The 23592-nt window shown below is 39.4% G+C and overlaps 3 protein-coding genes across 3 annotated transcripts; 2 read left to right on the forward strand and 1 right to left on the reverse strand.

The window, feature by feature from the left end:
- Nucleotides 1–11600: 11600 nt before the first annotated feature.
- scg2b (secretogranin II b) lies at nucleotides 11601–13400 on the forward strand (the record flags this gene model as incomplete). Its single annotated transcript, XM_079244390.1, has 1 exon — nucleotides 11601–13400. The coding sequence occupies one exon, from the start codon at nucleotides 11601–11603 to the stop codon at nucleotides 13398–13400; it is 1800 nt and encodes a 599-aa protein (XP_079100516.1).
- A 1250-nt stretch (nucleotides 13401–14650) lies between these two features.
- ap1s3b (adaptor related protein complex 1 subunit sigma 3b) lies at nucleotides 14651–19182 on the reverse strand (the record flags this gene model as incomplete). Its single annotated transcript, XM_079243947.1, has 5 exons — nucleotides 14651–14768; nucleotides 15756–15893; nucleotides 16059–16167; nucleotides 16260–16438; nucleotides 19153–19182. 5 exons carry the CDS (start codon nucleotides 19180–19182, stop codon nucleotides 14733–14735), a joined length of 492 nt encoding a protein of 163 aa, XP_079100073.1. The 3' UTR covers nucleotides 14651–14732.
- LOC306758488 (dehydrogenase/reductase SDR family member 12-like) lies at nucleotides 19181–22000 on the forward strand (the record flags this gene model as incomplete). The annotated part of the gene is made up of 8 exons (XM_079243815.1): nucleotides 19181–19249; nucleotides 19343–19438; nucleotides 19515–19596; nucleotides 19679–19740; nucleotides 19873–19977; nucleotides 20121–20211; nucleotides 21541–21678; nucleotides 21828–22000. The coding sequence occupies 8 exons, from the start codon at nucleotides 19181–19183 to the stop codon at nucleotides 21998–22000; spliced, it is 816 nt and encodes a 271-aa protein (XP_079099941.1).
- Between the last annotated feature and the right edge of the window lie 1592 nt (nucleotides 22001–23592).

Here is a 23592-nt window from a genome sequence, read left to right on the forward strand (position 1 = left end):
GAGAGAGAAGAGTGGATCCACCACCAAAAGCAGCACCAAGCAGCAGGAAGGTCATCTTCCATATTGTTTGAATGTGGTTTGTGTGTTTTGTAATTGTTTTTTTTTTTTTTTATTCTGGCATTCTCTTCCAACTCATTTCTTTTTCCTGCTGCTTGGCTTGGCTCCCTCTATTTGTCTGGTAATGACTCAGAAGTGCGCAAAAAAGTTTTTGTTTTTTTTTTTTTTTTTTTTTTTTTTATGGGTATGTGAATGCTCCAGTACACACTCCTCTGTCAGCCACTGCCATCCTGGCGTTTACCCAAGGATGAGCTGTGCTGAACCTGTGCTGCTTTATAACTCTGGAGAGGTGGTGGGTGGTGTCTGGAGAAGAAGTGAAAATAATTGCATGAGGCTGAAAAATGATGGCACACAAGAATGGGTACTGGGAAGGAGATATTTAAGATTTATTTTGTACTAAATGACGGCATTTCTTTTAATCTCTTTTATGTGAATAGCAGCTCATAAGACTGCTTTTTTTTTTTTCTTCCTCTTTTCAACCAGTTAAGGCTTTGAAGTTGTCCTGTCTGAGTAATAAAGATCCTGTGAAGAAATAAATAATAATGAATGTTACTGTGTAATAAAGACAGGTTTACTCAGAACCTAAATTTAATAGCCATGAATAGAATAAATAAATATAAAACCCATTTATCTCTCAAATCTGAAAATTTGTGTTTTCTTGATTATTTCCCTGTATTAATGATACCAGTGGGTGTTGTATTATGCATCTCTGGAAAGTCTGATGACTCAGCTTCCTCCAGAATTTGGGAGTGGAGAGAATAGAATTACCTGCTGCGAGTGCAAATCGCCAACCGATTTATTACTTGTTGGATCGGCAACTGCCAGGCTGTTGTCTGTGGATCCTCTACATCACAGGTGTCAAATGCTGGTCCTCAAGGGCAGCTATCCTTCAGCTTTTTGTTTTCTCCCGGCTCCAACACCCCAAAATGACCACATCTGAGATTAATCGGTTCTGAACAAGATGACAAGGTTTTGTTGGATCTATTGCACTGGAATTGGGTATGTTGGAGTGGAAAAATCGCAAAACCCTGCAGGATAGTGGCCCTAATGTCCCAGAGAGTAAATTGAATGAATTGTGAAAATGTGGTGTTTTGTTTGTGTGTTTGTTTTATCCTTGTTGCTGTGGGCGGGTGCAATCCACTAATCCACCAAGCAAACAAATACAAGAGCAAAGGATTTTGTCACATTTAAGGGGCAGGGCACTACCTACACATTTAGCTGTATAGCTCATTTTCCAAAAGCACAATCCTTTCAAGTTATACCTCTTTGTAAAGATGGCTTATCAGGCCTCCCATTGATGTACTGCATTACAAACACCCACTGGTTGAAAGGAAGTAAGGAAATAAGATTCATGAATATTCTACACTACTACATTCAGAAGTCAGTACAGAGGCTATATTATTGTCAAAATTGAGGTCATGTCCATACCTAGACAAGTTCAGGTGTATCTGCTTAAGTTTTTCATCATTTGATTTATATGGAGCCCTTTGAGATCCCAAAAACACAAACTTCAAAACTAGATCTCAAACTTAACAAATGGAGGTAAAACATATTCTTGGAACAGAAAAAAAAAACTACTTACAAGTCATACCTTGTGCATCTAATCAATCTCTGTCTATGTTCCATGTGGAGCAAGTAGAGTGGTATCCTGGTACCCGAGATTTTTCTTGCTCCGTTTCATTAATGAAAAATATCAGAGAAATCCCAGGTGATTTTTCCTCAGTGAAAAAAGAAGGATAAATGTCAACATATGGCTTTACTTAGAATTGATCTTTCGTGGCAAGAACCTAGCTAATAAAAGCATAAAGGCAAGATGACCAAATAAAACTAAAGATAAGAATGTTATTCTTGCTTCTCATCTGTCCATAAAACCAACTGCAAACAAACAGCAGCTTCATTGCAGACTTGTCCTTCAGCTCTACCTTGCACGCCATTGTTGTTCCATCATCCATGCTGTCTTACTGATGGAACTGGCTGAGGATTATGAAATGTCATGCCAGACATAGTTTTCCTACCTTTTTTCATCCCATAAGCAAAAATATCTCTTTTTCTAAGAATCTATGGAAATATAAACAGCAAGGCTCAGTATCTGATATTTCCCTGTGTTTAGAATTACACATTTTTTCACACACTTTGCTGTCATCCTGGTGATAGAAAATACCTTACTCTAACTTTAAATTTCAAGTGCTGTAGGTACATATTTTTTGCAACTTGCAAATGTAATGTTTCATCATTTTCTACAATAAATAGCCAAATCTTATACTTGTATTTTTTTTCTTATCATATTCTTGTCTACTCTGATAGTGCTTGTGTAAAAAGAAAGAAAGAAAACACTAATGATCTTTTATACCACAGTTATATAGAAATTTAGAAAACTTTCTTGGCAATGTTTGAAAATACTTATCTTTAGTCATGATGCATTGGTGTTGTTATACATAACTGATTTTTTTGGACTTTAAAGCTATTTATGAGCCAGTTACAGAAAGCACTGGTAAAAATGGTTGACAACATCACCCATGTTGTGCTCCCTTGCTGATGTTGCTTTTGGACGTGTAATGTGTCAAGCTGACCTTCGGCTGCACCATACTTGGCACTAGCCCTGGCTTTGCTCAGCATGGGTTCATCAGGATGCAAGGGCCAAATTAGAGATGGGAAAATGTGTGAGGTCTCATAATGAGCTTCAGCAGAGATGCAAGGCATAGAGACTGGGGTTGGGAGGGGGCTGAGGATGGTGAAGCTGAGAGGGAGCGGCAACTGATACGTCTGGGCGATGACTCACCGAGGCTGGGTATTTATAGCATCAGCAGGGAGGAGAGGAGGGTGAGGGAGGGGAGGTGTGGAGGTGGAGGAGCGAGGGGTCAAGCTGTTTGGGAGGCGTCCATCATCAGACGCTGACAGGCAGTGGCGCGGCGAGACCATAGAGATAAAAGCGCAAGTGAAGAAAGAAATAGGGGAGAAGAAAAAGGGAACGGAAGAGTTGGTGGGAGGAACAAAGCAAGAGATGAAATAGAAAAACAAAAGGGAGGGAGGAAGGGGGGGGGGAGGGGGGGTAAGGTTCATAGACAGACAGAGACTGTTGGAGAGATGAGAAGATGAACTGGGAAGAAAAGGAAAGGAGACAAAAATAGGACTCATATTTAAAATTCTCCCATTAACTCAAATCTTGTTTGCTTTTCTGCAGGGATGACATCCTGTAAATATGATCTAACATGAAATATGTCTCCGGTTTATTAACATATTTCTTGACTCACATTCAAAGAAACACACAAGCAGCCTCCCATTCAGATGTACAGGAAGAGGTGGCACATGTTAATGAACACAAAAATTGATGCTGTTGCCTAGACTCTGTACATTGCAAGACTTTCACACACACAACCAATTAGAGAGGCAAAAACACTCTTTGGAGGTTCACATATGTCATATATTTTTTGCAGTGAATATGTGCCTCATTCTTGTGTACAAGACACCATTAAATGTGACCAAACTTTATGTGTCACATTTATATTTGTCAGTTTTGACTGCATACAATGTTTTGCCTGTCTTCATTGACAAGATTTCTTCATCAATAAACACATCCTGCCTTGGCTTCTGGTGACGTCAGCCAGTGCGTCAGGCTGCAGCCCTTGCCATAGACACCGATACAATCTCTGCACGTGTGCTCACACACCAGGGCATTAATGAAAAGAAGCCACGCACACACACATCATCAGTTTGTTGAGAGGGGGATGATTTAGAACAACCAGAACCCTCACTTTCATTATCCTGAGCAGAGTAATAAAAATAAGCAATGGGTGAAAGGTAATACTAATGTGCAGAAAGAGTAAAATTGAGGTTGAGGTGTTAGTGGGAGGTTGTATGGGAAAAGAGCCGAGGGGAAGAGATGGAAAATACTGCAACAGATTGGAAGGTGGGTGCTGATGTGATGAGCAGAAGGTTTGTGATGGTAGAGGCAGCCTGGATAATGTAGGTAAGATAGTAACAGAAGATTTCAATGTGTTCAAGACAGAATTAAATAGCCAACTGTGCTTTATGTTGATGGACCCGGCATTATGGTCTACAGCAGTGTTTCTTAATCCTGATCCTCGGGGCCCACTGCCCTGCATGTTTTAGTGTCTACCAACTCCACACCGGATGCAGATTAACTTCACTGCTTGCCAAGCTCCATGAAACCTGATAATGAGCCATTGATTTTAGTCAGGTGTGTTAAAGTAGGGTTACCTATAGCACGTCCAGGGCAGTGGACCAGGATTAAAAAAAAACACTGGTCTACAGTCTGGAACATAAACACATCCATTATTAAGGAGAGGGTCTGAGGACAAAAATGTTAGACCAATGCTACACCACACACCCTGTTGCTTTAAGGGATTTAAAATAAATATTTCGAATGAATCACAAATAAGAAATTATGTTGATCAATTTATAATTGCAAACACACATTTTTGCAGTGCATTACTTTTTTTCTGTTGGAGGAGAAAAGTTTTTGCTTTTGTACTTTGCATTGGAATGGAGGTTTAAAATATCACAAACAAGTGAGTGAACATGACCAGGCCATCACCCCGCTCACCATTTCCACATGTACCTGACCTTGCTAACTAATGTCTTCATGGATCGTTGAATTTACTTTCAGCACTCTCAGACCCCTCTCAGTGCTTAAGGCACAGTTACTGCAATATCACAAATTACTGAGCAAACAGAACTCATTTACCTATGAAAAAAACTGATACAAGGTGATGCAGAAGATTCTGCCTGCAATTCAGTACTTAGGTAACAATTTATAAACCTGAGAGCTAATTACTCTGTTGGGATACTTGTTTTTTATATCACCATGATTGCCTGTCAACATATTTGTACGTTAGGAGAAGACATTTTAAATCTAGTCATAATTTCACCGGGAGCAATGGAAGAGGAGATAACATAAGAGAAAATTCAACTTGCCAAAGTGCAGCATCTCAGACCAGCAGGAGATTTCCCATAAAGCTTTTAAGACACCCTGATAAGCATTATAATAGCCCAGTTTATGAGCTTATTTTTCTGCATCGCTGTAAGGTGGGATGTGCTGAATGTTGAGAATATCACACAGAAAGAAAGGTAGTGCTACAGAGATGTTTTATATCTAAACTAATGGACATATTCCACTAAATATAATTTTAAAAAAATACTCCTTGGAAACTTCAGAACTATGGAAAAGTTGGAAGGGTATTGGTAGACTTAGAAGTAAACAGCTTTACTGGCATGTATGAAGACCTTCAGTCTAAAAATAGCAGCTCACCATCCTTCTTTGGGTTACGTGCTGGGATCCAGGAAAGACACTACATTCAGTCAAGAAAGGATCTGGCACATTAAATTTGTGAAATCACCTATACTCATGTTTGTGCAGACTGGTGTGTGAACTGCAGGGTGCTGGTAGATGACGTTTCCAATCTTTCCCAGTTTCAGGTAAATGGCAAGGTTACAGTGGAATGAATAATCTCAAATTATGCTGTAGGGTAATAAATACTTTAACAGGACAGGTGACCTTTAATAAACTGTTTTAATCCCCTCATCTATTTCATTTATACTATCGTTTAGTTTGTCTCTCTTCTCCCTTATTGCTCGGATAGACTTCTTTCTTTATTTTTGCCCGTCTGTCCTAATGGCTCAGCCAACATATTGTGGCTCTAATCACCCTCATCTCTGCTCCTCATACCTGCCTTCCAAAGACAAGAACCATGCATTAGTCACAGTAATTGGCACAAAAGAAAGGATGGCTTAGTTGGGTACATGGAAGTAAAAAAAAAAAAAAAAAAAAAAAGAATGTCGTCAAGCCTCTTGGAGAGTGACTAGTTTAAGAAGCGAAGTGTCTAATGACGGCGACAAGAATATTCTGGCCTGTGGAAAGAGATGAAGTTGGGGGTAGATGAAACGTTGTGAGGCAGCAATCACCATGGAGACATTGGTTCCAAAGAAGGTGAGCCTTGACAACGGGCGTGACTCTATGCTCTGCCGCATAAAGAAGAAGAGCAGTCTTGAAGAGCATGAAAACAAGCAAAAGATGCTTCCCAGTTCTTTCTCACTTCCAAACTATAGGTATTGGTGTGTACATATATATATATATATATATATATATATATATATATATATATATATATATATATATATATATATATATATATATATCATCAATTATTGGTGAAGGGGTAAGAATAAAGAAGTTATACTTCTTCCTACCCCCTTTAAGGCTTGTAAACTGAGTACATGAGTATTGTTAGAGGAGTATATGTATGAAGATACATATGGTGGTACAACAATGTATGTAGGAACATGTATGTAAGTATGTGGGTGTCTATATGGATGTGTGCGACTGTGTGTGTATGTATGTAAGTAAGTAGGAAAAAGTATGTATAAATGTGTGTATGTATGTGTATATATGTATGCATGTATGAACTGTACAATTATTTTGACCTGTCTGAAATAAATCAAATCAAATAGAAACTTTGTTTGTCTTTATTTTTCATATCAGTGTCATAAAGCAGTGTCATATTAGACTGTAGGGCTACATAAGAAGGAATAAAGGCTTGAAACATTAAAGTGTTTGAAACTCTTCGACTCCGGGATGAGTCATGGGTCCTTGAGCTGAATTTGAGTTATTAAAGAAGCACACACAAAGGAACACAGCGCAAAACATCTTCAGATGAATCCTTGTGAGGTAGTATGTGCATCTGAATATGTGTGTGCATATGTGTGTGTGCTGTGACGCATGCATGCCTTTGTTGAGCTATCTCTCCACACAGCTGTGATTGACATGTGGGAAAACAGCTGTAGACTCTCAGTTGACTGATGCTATAAGAGGCGGAGATAAGTCCCAAATGCTGCAGATAGTGCATTACTCTGATTAAGGGAAAAATATACTAACTATTTATGATACTGTCGAAGGAAGGGAATAAAATTAAATGTAACTTTAAACATTGCTGCTGTCTTAGAGCTGTAACATTAAAATATTGATGTGGAAGGAGTAGGACTTGTAATTCTCCAAAACCTGCAACCAGGCCAAATGAAACATATAAAGATTTCAAATAAATCCAAAAAATGGTTTAGATATTATATTAAGCTTTGCCCTCTAAAGTCTGCATAAAATAAGCTGTTGTCATAACCTCATCTGCATACCAATTACCACTTTATGCTAAAAATTAATATGTAAAAGTTGACAATTACTACCCCAGAAATGATACCAGACAATACGATTCCCATGCATAAATAATAAATAAATTGTCTAGTTTTAGGACATTTTTTTTCTTTGTAAGTTGTTGTCATTAAGAATTTCACCGATCAGTTGTTTTTAGTTCTGCTTCAATCCTCAATGTTATCAAATAGGATTCATCTTGGTGAAAACATTACATGCATCCTGTCACTGTGAGTCAAAAAATCTTACAGTCAGATTTGCACGTAATACTGAGTCATTTTACATTGCAAATAATAAACATTAATCATAGTGTGGCTGATTCAGGTCTATCTTGAACAGGAAATCAATTAATCAGGATGTGAAATTCTGTTAAATGGGATGATTTTCAGTTTCAAAAGAAACATTTTGTTTCCCACTCTTAGCAAGTCCTCAACATTGCTCTTTACAGTTTTGCAGCAATTCGGTCTCACCAAGTTAAAGTGTTTTAAACAACTGCTTGTTGTTGTAATTTTGCACTATTGCAGAAGAATTGAATTTATTAAATCATCAGAGCCATATATCCAGGGTTGAAAACAGCTCAATGTTTCATCAGCAGTGTTCCCTGTCACATGCACAGCTGTGGAGACATCGGGAATCTCTGTGCCGATGTCTGAATCTGTTATGTGGAAAGAAATAACATATTTTTAATGAGCTCTGTGGTTTGCCTGCAATATTTACAACCTACAGGACAAATTATGTCCTGGTTATGTTCATCAAGATATTTGATCAATGAGGCACACCTTTGCTGCAGTTACTCAACATGTGGGAAACTACAATCATTTAATCAGACGGATGGCTACAGTGAACAGCAGACTCAGAATATACTATAACGTAGCCTGGAAACACAGAGCATTGTCTTTATCTACCCCATTGTTATGTATTGTTGTAATATAGGTGATTTCTATTGAGAGGGAGAGAAAGAGAGAGAGAGAGTACATCAAAGATGTGTGCAGGAAACAAAGCCTTTGAGACAGCAAGAATGGACTCCTAATCTAATAACACTAATTTTCCCTCTTTGCTGCCTTAATTCTCATTGATAAAGCAGAGAGAGATACAGACAAAGGCAGAGATATTTAACATTACCAGCCAGTAGAAATATTTTCTTTAATTTTAGTAGCTGAAAAGATGCTCCTGTATGGAACAATGCACACAGACAGCTCATCACAGGCTCCTGAGAGGAATCAAAGATTCAGTCAGTGAATCTTTCACCATTAGGAACCTGTGGAGATTTGAGTTTTGAAAACTCAAATCCATCACTTATAATCACCATAGCTCCCAAAAGAGTTCAAATAACTTAACACCTTTACAGAAATGCAGTGTGTGTGTCTTGACAGATGTTTAACAGCTTGTCATCTCACATGACTAATCCATAGGCCAGATACTGGCAGAAATATGTCTGAATAAATACCACATCCTGATCATGAAAGAACACACTGTAGCGATCATTTAGCAGCTTGATGCAAGCAGCACCTAAAAAAAAATAAAAAATAACATTTCTTTACGTGATTAATGCTCTTTAACAGACACATCCCAATCAAAAAAGCCCAAGCCAGGGTGTAATTCTCCACAATATGTGACAGCTCTCAAGCTGTGTAAAAGCTTTAACACTGTCACCAGCAGACAAGTGCATTAGTCACCAGCATGACCAATAATTGTGCAGAACATTTGCATTTATATTTATGTTTTCCTCTGAGAAACAGGGTATGTATCAGTTTTAAGAAAAAAATTATAGAAATCAATAAGTAAGTCAGTCCATGTCAGAGAACAGGCCTATTGTCAATCTTGACCAGTACAGTGAGATGGAAACCACTGCAGGAGTGATGGGATTATAGGCTATAAAACTGTTTACAAACTAGTGGTGGTTTGATCTATCCAAATTTAGATATCAATAATAATTTTGTTGATCTTTTATAAATATGTTAAAAATTAAAGCAATAATTCCAGAGATTAATCTCTTAGCAGATCTGTGATATACTAGACACCTGTCCAGGGTGTACCCTGCCTCTCGCCCAATGATTGTTGGGATAGGCTCCAGCTTCCCATGACCCTGAACTGGACTGTGTGGTTGAGAAAATGGATAGATGGATGGATAGTCTCTTAGCATTAGCACTTTATTTTGATAGTCCTATGAAAAATTGTGGTATCAATTAAATTAGCCCTTTGTTTACTTGTTATCAATTTGACACCCAGTCTTGCAGAATCCCCCTCCCATTTTACAAGCAACAACACCTTGATTTGAGTCAACACTGGACCCATGAGTTCATCTACCCACACACACATTCATGCAAAGACATATTTTCCCCACAGCTGAGATGAACTTAAGCAAGGCAGCATCAAACAGCATCTGCTATAGAATCTGTGTTAACATCAAGAAGTTTTCTCTTCAGCCCAAGAAGGCAGAAGGTGAAAAAGCCTTTCTAGTACTGCTGACATCAGCTTGGTGACAATATGCCCCTTTAGAAAAAGTGAAACCATTAAAAGTGTGCTCTTTGCTTTTGATGGTTTAAGGGAAACTGTGGAGCACATTTAAAGCTGGTAAAAGCATGGAGCATTTGGCTGAAATGTGTCAGAGTATGTTGAGCAGATAATTAGAATTTGGCTACTTTGGAGTCTAAAGGCAACTTGAAAGCTGGAGCATCACGAGGGATCTTTTTTTTTTTTTTTATCCTATTTGAAGGCTTGCCAAGGAAACTACAAAGAAGTGAAGAGTGAACACAAAAAAATTGAATCTAACAAGACTGTAGCTTAATATTGACGCTATAAATCAAATTGTTGACATTTTCTCTGTAGCAGTAATAAATTAATAGCAACCAGAGTCACGAGTTTTGAAGTTATTCAGTATTTTCATTCTTTAATTTCGATTTAGTTTAAAACGTTTCCTAACCTTGTAACAGCATTTTTATCTCAACTTGTCTAGGAGAAGATAATAATAATAATGCGATGTTTTTAATATAATCATTGATATTGACTGGATTACATAAAGCAAATAAATATTGCCTGCTGCTTTTGATCTCATAAACTTTGTCGCAGCTGCATCCATGACCTTTAAACGGCAGCTGGCTTGCTGTGACCCCTTTATCTTGTGGACCTGCGGAATGCCGGGGCTGGCCCCCTTCCGACAGCAGGGTGTTTATCAGCATTTCTGTCAGCGCAAAGGGGAGAGAGGAAGGGCCTCTGAATTGCGACAGCAGCTCCGCGGTGTTTGAGCCTATGAGTCATCGCTGGAGGGTTTAACTGTTTAAATGCCAGACACCAGAAGCAGTTATGGTAAAACTACATGTTGTCGTGATGAACCAAAATTTACTATATTTGCTATAATAAAGAGATTAAAACAACTGTTTTAAGCTTATGACCCCTTCTTCTCTATCTTTTTTATTTCATCATTGAAAGTCTTATAAAACTTGTGCTGAACAGGTTTTTAAATGTTAAATTGTGTGTAAGAATATGTGTGTTTTTCCGCTGCAAAAATTCGCTTTTAAACATGTAAAATACTCAGTGGACTAAATATTGTATACAATATATATTGTTCTCTTGACATGTCGCATAAGCCTTCACGAAAATATCTTTCCATCTGTTCGACTACAGAGTAAAGCAGACAGCAAAGTAAACTATTTTGATACAGCAGACTCTTTAGTATGCTATTCCATAAACCTGAATCATTTATACGGATTTTTCGGACCAGCTATTGCGTGTGTTGTGTGATGACGCGGTGGTCAGGTGTCGCCTCATATAACAAGGGAGCTGTCCAAGTGCTGAAAACAGAAGCGAATCAGCACCGTTCCTGAAGAGATGCCATACACCCTTACTGCTGTCTGAGCTTCATTACCAAAGGTAAAGAAAACCCATTATCTCTCTATATATGTTTTTTTTTATAGTATTTCTAGTTTAAAAAAACTGTTTTCCTGCGTTAGATTGTATTATTTTGGTGTGTTATTTCCGCACATTTGACAATGAGATGTGATGTAATGTGATGATACGGTTTCTCTGTAATATACATTTACAATATGTTGTTGCCACAGCGAAACAAAGAAAAAGTGAGTGTTTATTAATGTTTATAGGCTATACATAGATGAGAAATCGGATGTCGAGGTTGCCCATAACAACGCGGGGAATGACTCATCCTGTGATGTGAATGTATTTCCTCCCGCGCAGCATCATATCATTCAGTTAGCGGAGCGTAATTCCCTGATAGGAATACAAATCCTGGTTCAAAACAGACTAAGGTCACGCGCTCAATGCCTCTTGAGTGCGTCTTTCATCGAGGTTATAAGAATTCAAAACAGTCGGACTGACTGGTTTCGCCAACATGTCCTATTGTTGTTTTACAGGTAATACATTGCCTACAATGCTGCATTTCCACCACAAGTTGCCCGCGGGGGGAGCCGTGGTCCTGCTCGCCGTCCTCCTCCATGGATACGCCGTGCAGACTGCGTCTCTCCCCCGTTCTTACAGGCTCCGAGGCGGGGAAAGTGAGGGGCAGCCGGCTGCCTACCCACCCAGCTCTGACATGATCAAAGCCCTGGAGTACATCGAGAACCTGAAACAACGAAACGGGGATCGACAACAACCCATGGATTATGACGAAGTGGACAAATTCAGGGTCCTGCTTCAGCTTGCTTCGCAACAGGACGAGGGTCCTGGGGACCGTCGGCCTGTCCCCGGCATGAGGCAGGACATTACCGCTGAGCAACTGATGAAAGCCATGCTCAAGTCTCTTCAGGATCAGGTTGGCACAGACGCAGGGTTCAGTCCCGCATCGGAGCCCAGGAACGATCGCCGCACGCACAGGCACCGCACCAAAGATACCGAACTACCCGAAAGCGCACCGGCAGACTACGGTAATTTCCCAAGACCCCACAAGAAGTACCCGCTGATGTTTGAAGATGAAGAGAACACAGAGGCTTCCAAGCGCGCAACAGAGGACCTGGATGAGCAGTACACACCCCAGAGCCTTGCCAACTTAAGATCTATCTTTGAAGAGCTCGGGAGGATGCCTGGTATGGCCGGCCAGAAAAGAGATGTGTTCGGGTACGATGACGAAGAAGGAGAGGACGAGCTCAGCCCGAGAAATCGGGGTTACGAGGATATGGCCAGAGGAGCGGGAGAGGAGTGGGTCCCCGTGGAAGAGAGAGAAGAGACAGAGGAGATGGTGAACCGGAGTCATGAAGAAATGGACAGGGCGATCGGTGACCAGGAGGAATCGGAACGGGACGAGATGCAGCGCCGAGCCAACCAGGACCAAGAGGAAGCCGACGATGACACCAAGCTTGTAGATTACTACCTGTTGAAGGTCCTGGAGATGAGCGACCAGACGCAGAAGAGGGGTCAGACTGGTGAGCAGAGAAAGAGACTGATCCGCCCTTCCATCGTAGATCCTCGGACAGTGAAGGAGTTGTTGGAGCTTTCTCTCAAGCTCCACGTGCCTCCTCAGGACCTTATCGACATGCTGCTCACAGAGGAGCTCAGGAAGCTTCATCGCAATCCCCAAGCCTCAACCCGCTTTACTGCCGGCCAAACCCCCAAGATCAGGTACTTCAGTCGTAGGCTGCCGCTGAAGAACAAGCCCGTACCTGATGACATGGACAGAGAGGACTTTTTAGATATAATTGGAGTGGAAACTATCAGTAACGAGTATCCAGTAGTGCAGAATCCCATGAAGACTGCTTCATCAACAAACAGAATTCAGGCGGCGTCCAATCCCACAACAAACACGGGTCCAGTTAAAATCCCCCCTCCCTCCGGCCGCAGGGAGAATCTATTTTTATCGGAGCTCAATAAAATGCCCCTGAAACGTCAGGCTGACGGCGCTGACGACGACGACGGTGACGTAGAAGATGAGGTGACGACTTACCTCGCGGCGAAAATCCTCACAGAGTACCCCAACAGCATCACCAAGCGGGACACCCAGGCGCAGCTGAAGGGACAGTTCCCATATGAGCTGTACGAGCGCGCCATGAAGGACTACATGGAGCAAGCAGACAATGAGAAAAGGCCAGTGGCCAAGAGGGAAACAGAGGCGGCTCCGGAGGAGAAGGTGAAGCCCACGGAGATGCAGGGGAAAGAGGAGATGATGGCCAAGACCTCGGCTCCACAAACCGTGAAGGAAGAGGAGGAGCACCGTGAAAAAGCCCCCGCCGGGATGTAGCCCAATCCCTTGCAATACGCATTATTATTATTAAATATAGTATTTATACAGTCTCACAAAATTTAAGTTTGGTGGACGTGATCTAGTTTACAAATTTCTATTATATGAACTTATAGCTGGTATTAAATATCACCCTAACGAAAATGAACTATAGCAATGTTAGAAGTAAAATATTTTAACAATGAAGTCCCTACTTGCTGCAAGAACCTTCTAGAAATACTTCAATGATAGTGCAGGAGAGTAAAGGTGCAACCAGTGAGGAGAAAGCTGATCTTATAACCCTGAGTGGATGGGAGCTCTTAGATAGATGAATAATTATATCACAATCCAATCTGACAAATTGAAGTTGTGATATTGTTTAAAGATTGTTTACATAAAATGGGGTTTGTAAACAACCCTAGATTTTAATCTATAGGCTAATCTACTGAGTAATGTTTAAATAAAAAAAAAAAAAAAGCTTATTTTTCATTAGTATCAGAGTATTCAATTAAATATGTCAATGTAACATGTAAATTATCAGAGTATAATTAGGACCAGGCTTACAGTGTATCAAACAAGATGAAAAATTATAGGGATTTTTCGTTAGGGCAGTGTGCTGGGCTGAGAACGAGTGTTGTTGTGACTCGTGACATATTCAGGGTTAGTGATTTAAATGTTAAAATACAAGTAATTGTTTAAAGTCTGCATATTAAACCGTCGCCTGCCTTCTAACCCTTTCATACTGCAAAGCTCTGTATTGTAGGCCTAACAGTGGTTGTGCTATGTATGCTCATTTTTAAACCATTTTGTACATGTTCAACAATGTGTGATCAATCACAGATGAATAAAGCATCAGCGGTATTATTTTTTCTCCTGGTCGAGTTGTGTTGCCTTATTACACTCACACAAGCCACCGCAGACAGCCAGAGATTACAGAGGAAGGAGAGGGACATGTTGATCTCCATGTAGACAAAATTTTCTCAAAAAGTTTCATAAGTATCTGATTAAAACAATCAAATACTCGTTTACAATAAAAACTTAGGCTGTTTATCAAAATAAACATTTTATTCATAACATTGTAAACAAAAAAAAGAAAGACACACACACTGGCAAATGCTCCTCCCACCAATATTCCAACACAAAAATGTTTATTCTATACAGATTAAAAACTGCAGGAAATCTGACAGTTTATTTTCATAGTGAAAAGCTGGTAAGAGTGAAACTTGTATGGGCTCTATGGAAAACATTCAGTGGAACTAAAATAAATTCATGTCCAGAAATTCATTTGACTCATACACAGTACATCAGGAGCTTGAATCCCTTCCCTCCGTTACTGTCCTCATTTTCCATGAGTCAAAATGCAGGTTTGCTCATGTACTCCTCCATGGTCTGAGAAAAGGCACAGAAAGAAGAGAGGAGCAAAAAAAAAGAAAATTCAGGCTTTAGGACAAAAGCAAAAACTTTGCGATACATTCATTATTTACCGTGCACGTCTACATATCACCTGTTATTAAAGGCTGAGCACACCAACACACCACAGGTAACTAACACAAGCAGAGCATCTAACCTGTCTGTCCATATTCAAGGTCATCCAAACAGCTCCACCTCATACCACTCACTGCTGTCATCCTGAAGCGATAATAATCAAAATGAATGGGAGGCTACACTGAACATAATCCAGCTCTAGATTAAAAGTGTTAGTCAGCTCTACACAGAAGCACAGAACAACACACCCAGTTAAACTACCGTACCACACAGAGTCATGAGCCTGGAGGAGGAGGGCTGGGGCCGAGAAGCATCAGCCAAACACTAAGGTTTATACCACATACCAAGAGAATCTTTCTCTCTCTCATGTCACTGTTGGCTGAGAGAGAGACAGATATACACACACACAAAGCGGGAAGACAAACAACAACACAATCTATAAAAAGAGGGAGCGGCAGCTCACATCCACATGCCTTTTAACTATGAGGGAGATAAAGCCACAACAAGGATTAAGCAGCACCATTGTTTGATCAAACTTTCTACTGAACACTGACGAGATCACACGCAGGCAATAATAATAACATTCCCAAATTGGAGCCAAACAGCATTCTCTGGGAAGTGTTGTTGTTTAGCTAAATACTAAAAACGCCAATTTCAGGAATTTAGACATTATGAAATGTTTCAAAACCACAATGCAGAAGAGCAGAATCAAACCAGATTTGGAAACATGTTGTTATTGGAACACTGAGCCATGCAACAGATGTTACATCCTCAAATTTCATTTGCAAGACAAACTGTGTGCATTAGTGTCCACTTACGTGTGTGGGCATGTGAATATGTGTGTGTGTGTGTGTGTGTGTGTGTGTGCGCGCGCGTGCCAGTGCATCTCACCTCCTGTAACATGTCCGAGGATTCAATGGAACGGTTCACAATCTGTTTTGAGGTTTCTTGTATTTCCCCTCCCATTAAAAACTCATCCAGGATAAAATAGGCCTTCTCAAAATTAAAAATTATGTCCAGCTCACACACCTAAGGGGAGGCATGATGGTTACTGTAGGATTTATCAGTAAGGTGGTTGTGGAGAACATCGTGATGCGTGTTCATGCTTAGAGAAAAATATCAACTTTACAGCCTAAAATGATTTGAGCATCAATTTGCTTGTATTAAATAGGAACAAATATAAAAGTACAATACATTGCCAAAGTATTTGTCCAGCAGCTCCACATAGCGATGGATAACCTCCAGGCCCAGTAACTCATTCTCCTGGTTTTCAATGGCCAGGCAGAAATACAAGCTTGCATACCTGAAAGGATATGAACAGGGGATGTTTGTAGAAAGGTAATATACCAGCAAACAATGTGCAATTTAAGCTTAATAGGAGAGCATATGACTCACCTTTTGTAAATTATCTTCAGGTCTTTCCACTGCAGGAAGTTGCTGCAACGTGGTTGCCGTGCCAACACCATAGTGGTCATATCTCTGATGATCTTCTTCTTTTCACGATCTGGCATGGGAGTGTACCACTTCTGCAAGCGCAGTTTACCCTGGCGACTAAAGAGCAGCAGGAAGCGCATCTGACAGCAAAGAGCAATGTTAGCGGGGAGATTCCTCATGGCTTTATGGATAGAAGACAAATCCTTGGAAAACCTAATGTATACACATCCACACAGTTATTCTGTGGAACAATATTAAGTACCCATAGACATACACACGTCTGCTCTTGGCAAGTCTTATTCCAAAGTAAAGTCACTGAACTAACCCCATCCTAACAAGAAAACAAACGAGGCAGAAATGTGCATTTTGAAAAGTTAAATGACATTTCTCAGTTGTGAGCAGGTCTGGTTCAAAATCAAAACAAACACCATATTTCTAGGATGGCACTGAGGTTTTCAGGGAATACCTGATTGAACATTAAAGTTTTGAGGTAATTTTGGTTAAAGATTGCAGAGTGGTGAATATGAAACAGGTAGTCACGCATACCTTAGCTCTCTAAAGCACCGCTGTGAGTCATTTTAAAATAAAATACTGAACTGACTTGAATATGAACCAGAAATGTTTCCTTACTATTTAAAAAAAATAAAAAGAAGCACATTCTATGCAACAGTATACTTCAACAGATTTATAAGATATTTTGTGCTGCAAAGTAGTTACAAAAATGGATGTTTAATATTAACTAAATACATTTACTTGAAGCCCCTTACACAACGGTATTTTAGACCACTAAACTTTCATGGCTTCCTTATTCCAAGCATTTGATCACAGGTTACATATAGAATAATGCAAACATCTAAGTAATGAAAGAATAATTCATACAGAAAAACCACAAAGTAATTTTAAGCTCATTCAGTTGTTTCAATATCTCTTAGAAATCTCATGTCAGATTTATGAAGACAGTATCCCTGTCAGCGACTACGAGAGTGCAAAAGTGCATTAGCCTTCATAATCAAATGGCATCAAATAAGCAACATGCATACATATTTTCTCCCTTATAGCTGCTTCAGAATTACTTTTGTAAAATAGGATTTTGCTTGCTCCGTGAACATTTCTCCTTTTTAAAAAAAACAAAAAAACAAAAAACCAGATCATATTTGCAGACTCCTGTCACCACAACAAAAGAGCAGCAAGCAGCTCAACAGAAAATGTCGTTGAAGCTACATAGAAAAAAATAGAACAACGTCAGGGTTAATTGGTTTCCGCAAAATGAGGACATACCAGTATTTCTACTTTTGGAATTGGTCTGAAAGGGACAATACAGCTTTAGAAGGGCACCTTGCCTGATACGAATGCTATTTAGCTATTTAAACACAAGAAAAAATAGACTGGAATTTACATTAAAGTTTCCCCATTCTTCTCAATCCACGGACGTATTAATATGTAAAGTATTAAACTGCCAGAAGGGCTGGACTCCACGCAGAGTGGCGAAACCTGTTTAACTAAAGCAGCTCGTGGAAACACCTTACTCCCGACTGTTGCTGGAAACGGACTATATTATAAAATGGCCCAAAAGAAATTCAAACATACAAATAAAGTGACATATTTAGTCTTGAAAACACCAAAGCAGCTCTCAGTCGAACAGGAAGTGCTAGAGTTTCATTGTTGGCTACCTGTCGGCGCCAGCAGATGCAACAGGTGAACAGCCAAGGTAGACTGACGTCGCCTTACAGCCACACACATGCGCACTAAACAGCGGCAGAACACTTACCATTTTGACGCAGCTCCAACAATTACAAACGTTATCAGAAGATGACAAAAATGGGCCCTTTAACCCTCACAAAGGGTCAAACGTTCCGGCTGAACACATAATGTGTCTAGGCTTCGAGAAGAGCGGTTAGCGTGAACATTGTTAAACTCCGCCCTCCTGGCCGGCGGAGGAGCGACGCGTCATCAAACCTGCCGGGCATCTGGATTGGCTACAGCAGATGTGTGTTGTAGGGACACACTCAGCCAGAAGCTCTCTGCTTGCTATATGAATGAACTGATAAAACTTCAACTTAATCAGCTCACTGTGAGATTGTGTGTTTAAGTGTTGTTTTCATGGAGGATCGGTAGAGAGCAGCAAGCGCTCCTTGTACATCTGTTTCATGTGATGCTGGTGATCTGTCACAGTGGTTAAGGAAAGGGAGTTGACTAACTTGTGCTCTTTTTGAGATTGTTGTTTACTTGATATCATGTCTCTGTATCGAAATTCTATCTGGTTTTTGAATGGGATCCATCATTATACAAGGTTAGTACAATATCTCGTTTATATTGATCAATAAGTTAAAAGTTATTAATCAAAACTATTGGTAGCTTAGATTACTGGTAATCACAGTAAAGAATGTATACAGTAAAAATGTAATCTATACCATCTATTTTTGTATTTTGGTTTAAAGAAACATGCTAAAGGTCTGGTCACTGACTGTATCACTGGACAAACTGGCCTTTATGTACAATTACAGTAGTTCTATTGATGGCTCTTTTGTCTTGAGAATGGCATTCACATCCCTATTGAAGTTGCAAACCAGTACCAATCTTTCATCCATCTCTTAAACTGAGGCGGAGCAATTCTCTCTTTACTTATACATAATTATCATTTAGTATGTTTCCTGTCTACTTGTAGGAAGGGATATGATGCAGCTTCCAAAAACTTTGAGCCCAAGGACCTGGAAGTGTCCGTTGTGGGACGATCTTATATGATCACAGGAGCCAACAGTGGAATTGGAAAAGCAACAGCCATGGCTGTTGCCAAGAGAGGTACATTCTAGGGTGTGATGCTCTATCATATGCTATATTCGGATTGAAAATCAACACTTTTGTTTCCAGGTGGGACAGTCCACATGGTGTGTAGGAACAAAGGTAGAGCAGAGGAAGCCAGGTCGGATATAGTTCATGAATCTGGGAACACAGTAAGTGTATTAGATTTAAAAACACTATAAATTCATGAGAGAATAGAGAAATTCCATTGTGTCAGTAAAATAGAGTAATACTTGTTTTCCTAGGAGGTATACATCCACATTGTCGATATGTCCCAAACACGCAAAATCTGGATGTTTGCAGAGGCCTTTAAGAAGCAATATCCATCACTGAATGTGTTGGTAGGCATCACTCACCATCTTAAAAATTTACTTGTAAATGTTCATTTTAATCAGACTTGGTTATACGCTGTTGTAGATAAACAATGCGGGATGTATGGTGCACAAGAGAGAGCTTAATGAAGAGGGGATGGAGAAGAATTTTGCCACCAACACCATGGGTAAGAGAAAGATCTAAATGTCAGGAAGTATCATTCTCATAAAGCCTTTTTAAAAATTTACTGTCTTTTTCCATCTCTTAAGGGGTGTACATCCTCACACAGTCTCTCATACCACTTCTGCAGAAGAGCCGGGACCCCAGAGTGGTATGATTACATGCACAAATAAACACAAAAAGTCTTGATCTGGATCATGTGGACAGCATAATGCCATCTTTGTCTGTGGTGTAGTGGCTGTTGTCAGAACACTTGTGGTACTGTTGTCTCCCTGCCTGTTAGATCACTGTGTCCTCAGGGGGCATGCTGGTTCAGAAACTTCAAACTGATGACTTACAGTCAGAGAATGGCAACTTTGATGGAGTTATGGTCTACGCACAGAACAAGGTAGAATAAGAAGCTGTGAGACAGATTAGGATGCGGTCAGTTTAACATCTAGAATTCAATTTAATATCAAAGGCTTTTTTGATGGCAGAAATAAAAGATCATTATTATTTCAACAAAGATAACAATGCGTTGTTTCTTTTCAGAGACAGCAGGTGGTGCTGACACAACAGTGGGCCAAAGCCAACCCTATCATTCACTTCTCTGTCATGCATCCAGGCTGGGTAGATACACCAGGTACTGTCTCAACGGGCTTTCCATATAAATAAGAGAGAGACAGAGAGAGTGTGTCAATGTATAAGATATTTGTTCTAATGGGTTTTTTTTCATTTCTGTCAAATTTTGCTGTGTGTAACCCAGTATGTCACTGAAATGCAGAAAATAATGTGGAGAGAAAAAATGTCAAGGTACAGCATGAACCCTGTGTTATGTCACAAGTAGCACCAGGAAAATGTATTTATACCCTTTAATTTATCAATTCCTCATATAAGTTAGTTAATTATTAATTGTCAAAATATTATTCAGGAGAGTTTAGCCTTTCTTTTTGCAGCATACCAGAAGAAACATGTCTAAACACACTATCTTGTTTTCTCCCTGTGCTATAAGTCAAATATATTATTTAAAAGCTTTTTTCATTTCTGATCCTGCGATTCCTCATGTTATCCCTTTGATTTCTTGTTTAGCAGCTTTTTTGGGTAACTGATGATCCAGGACTTGTTATAGGATCACTGTTCTTGTGAGTGTGATATTCTCAACACAGAAGAAGAATATGGTCTAGTCCTAAGAGGCGGCAGAGTCATTTAATGAATTTGATGTTATGATTTCATAGTTTGTCATTTTTAAAAAGTAGTATTAATACATTTATTTCCTTTGTTTAAATGGGTGATAATATCAAAGAAAAAACAAAAATCAGTAACATGCACATCACTAAATCACATGTGCATGAAAACAACTACACACACGCATATAGTGTACATAATATATCCACATCCACATATACATTACTATGGATTAAAAACTAAGCATGCATGCACCTCACATTGTTAAATGTACAATATTTATTTTACATTTTAGTTATTTGATTGTTTATACAGACATGTAATTCTGACTGAAAAACTGAGAAAACGCTGTGTTTAAAAAGACAAAAGAAAAGCAAAAGATTTGACTGATTTTAGGTAAACATGCACACATCTGATATTCATTCATTATCCTAATTATTCCAATGAAGGGTTGCTGGGAAGCTGGAGCCTAACCCAGCAGTCTTTGGGCGAAAGGCAGGGTACACCCTGGACAGCTTGCCAGTCCATCACAGGGCCACACAGAGACAAACAACCACTCAGAACGCCACACAGAAAGGCCAGTGCCCAAACCTTGCCCCAGCCAAGGATCAAACCAGACCTTCTTGCTGAGAGGCCACAGTGCTTACCACGATTCCACCATGCGGGCCCGTGTCTGATATATTTTTTCTTAATCTTTAACACAATCTAAGATATTTTTTTTATAATAATATTATCGTCTCACAAAAGTAAAACTAAACTGCAGTTGATTTTTTTTCTCCATGTCCAGCTGTTTCTACATCAATGCCTCAGTTCCACCAGATGATGGGTGACAGGCTGCGGTCTGTAGAGCAGGGAGCCGACACTGTTGTGTGGTTAGCCTTGTCAAGGGTTGCCTCCAGAACACGCAGCGGGCAGTTCTTTCAAGGTGACAAAAGCTAAATGTGACAGCCTCTTCCAGATAAACACAGAGACAAATCTGGCACTTTCTTTTCCTGATTTTATTTTTTGTTGTTGAGTTCTGACGTTGCCATCACCTCTTGCTTTCACCTCTCTGACAGTTTATTTGCATCGCAGATCGTAAGCCTGTTCCAGACCACCTCCCTCTGGCTTGGACGCACAGTTCTGCTGAGGAGATTCAGAGTTTCATGACTCAGCTGGATACTCTGGCCCAAGCTGTTCATTCACAGCCTGATTTCACTCTCAAAGGTCCTCTGGACTCTTCCACTTCCAGACTTGAATTTGTTTAGATTCTGTTGCACCACATATTACTACTAACTCATGGCAGTGTCAGCAATCATGAAATGTGAGTTACTGGAAATTGTAACCGATTTGTCATGTTTAGTCTTATGCATCCTCTAACCCACTAAATGATTTTGCATAGATGTTGCATAATTTATCGTTATAGCATTTGGTGGGTGATGTCATCAGGACTGTAATAGAAAATAGGAACTATATTTTCAGAACAGTCCTGCGTTAACATGCAGTAATGGATTTGAGTTGAAATGGTCAAAAGAAGCTACCAAAGGCATATACAGTATGTATCTGTTATAAAAAAAAATATGAAGAAGCACTACCGTTATTTTAGTTTGTGATCCGAGGCCATATTTATAAACTTGATTCATTACATGCAGTGGAAACTGCAGTCATGAAAATGTAACTTTCCATCATGGCATTTTTTAAAAACTTTTTGAACACATCTTAACAAGAAATTTTGGATCTGTTGTTTTAACTACAAATAAAAGTGGCAGTGTAATATTTTGTATTATTTTACACAATGCGTACATGTCACTCTCTTAAGTACATTTACTTCAGTTGCAAGACGATTAAAGACTATCTCTGCTGAAAACTGAGTTGTAACATGTAAGATATGGGCATGTTTTTATGGTTGTAGTTGCACCATACCCAGACATATAATGCATTTGAACTGCAGATGACAGTCTTTAAATAAATATACATTTAAAAAATACACTCCTAATTCCAATAAATTTCAGATGTAGTGTAAAATATAAATAAAACAATACAATTATTTGTAAATTCCTTTTAACCTACATTCATTTGAACACACTAACAAGACAATATATTTATCTTCCAAACTTATAAACTTTATTTATGCATTTATTTATTGTGCAAGGGTTCACTCAGTTTGAATTTGATGCCTATAAAACATCTAAAATAATCAGGAACAGGGGAAGCAAAAGACTGGGAAAGTTCATGATCTTTTAAAGAAACATCTGTGTGCGAGCGTCATGATTGGGTATAAAAGGAGCATCCCCAAATGACTAAGTTGTTCGCGAGCATGAATGACGGGAAGTTCACCATTTTGTGAATAACTGCATTGATTGCATGTCAAATAGTCCAAGAGTGCAAGAATGTTTCTCAAAGTACAATGGCAAGTTTAGGAATTTCATCATTTACAGTCCATAATATCAAGACTCAGAGAATCTTTATAACCCTCTGCAGTTAGCAGCAAATCAGAAAACCAACATGACTGCCTGTGTGATCTTCAATCCCTTCAGCAGCACTGCACTAAAAATCAACATAATTGTGTTAGGGTTATCACCATGTGGGCACTGGAACATTTTAGAAAACCATTGACAGTTAAGTTTGTTGCTGCATCTACAAGTGCAAGTCAATACTCTACCATGCAGAGCCATAGGAAAGTAAAACCCAGAAGAGTCGTCTCCTCTGGTTTAGAGCTCATCTCACATGGACTGATGCAAAATGGAAAAGTGTTTTGTGGTCTGACAAGTCCACATTTCAAATTGCTTTTTGAAATTATGGATGTTGTGTCATTCAGCTCAAAAAGGAAAAGGAATGTCAAGATTGTTATCAATGCAAG

Source organism: Telmatherina bonti (assembly GCF_933228915.1).
Source record: "Telmatherina bonti genome assembly, chromosome: 7".
Taxonomy (NCBI): domain Eukaryota; kingdom Metazoa; phylum Chordata; class Actinopteri; order Atheriniformes; family Telmatherinidae; genus Telmatherina; species Telmatherina bonti.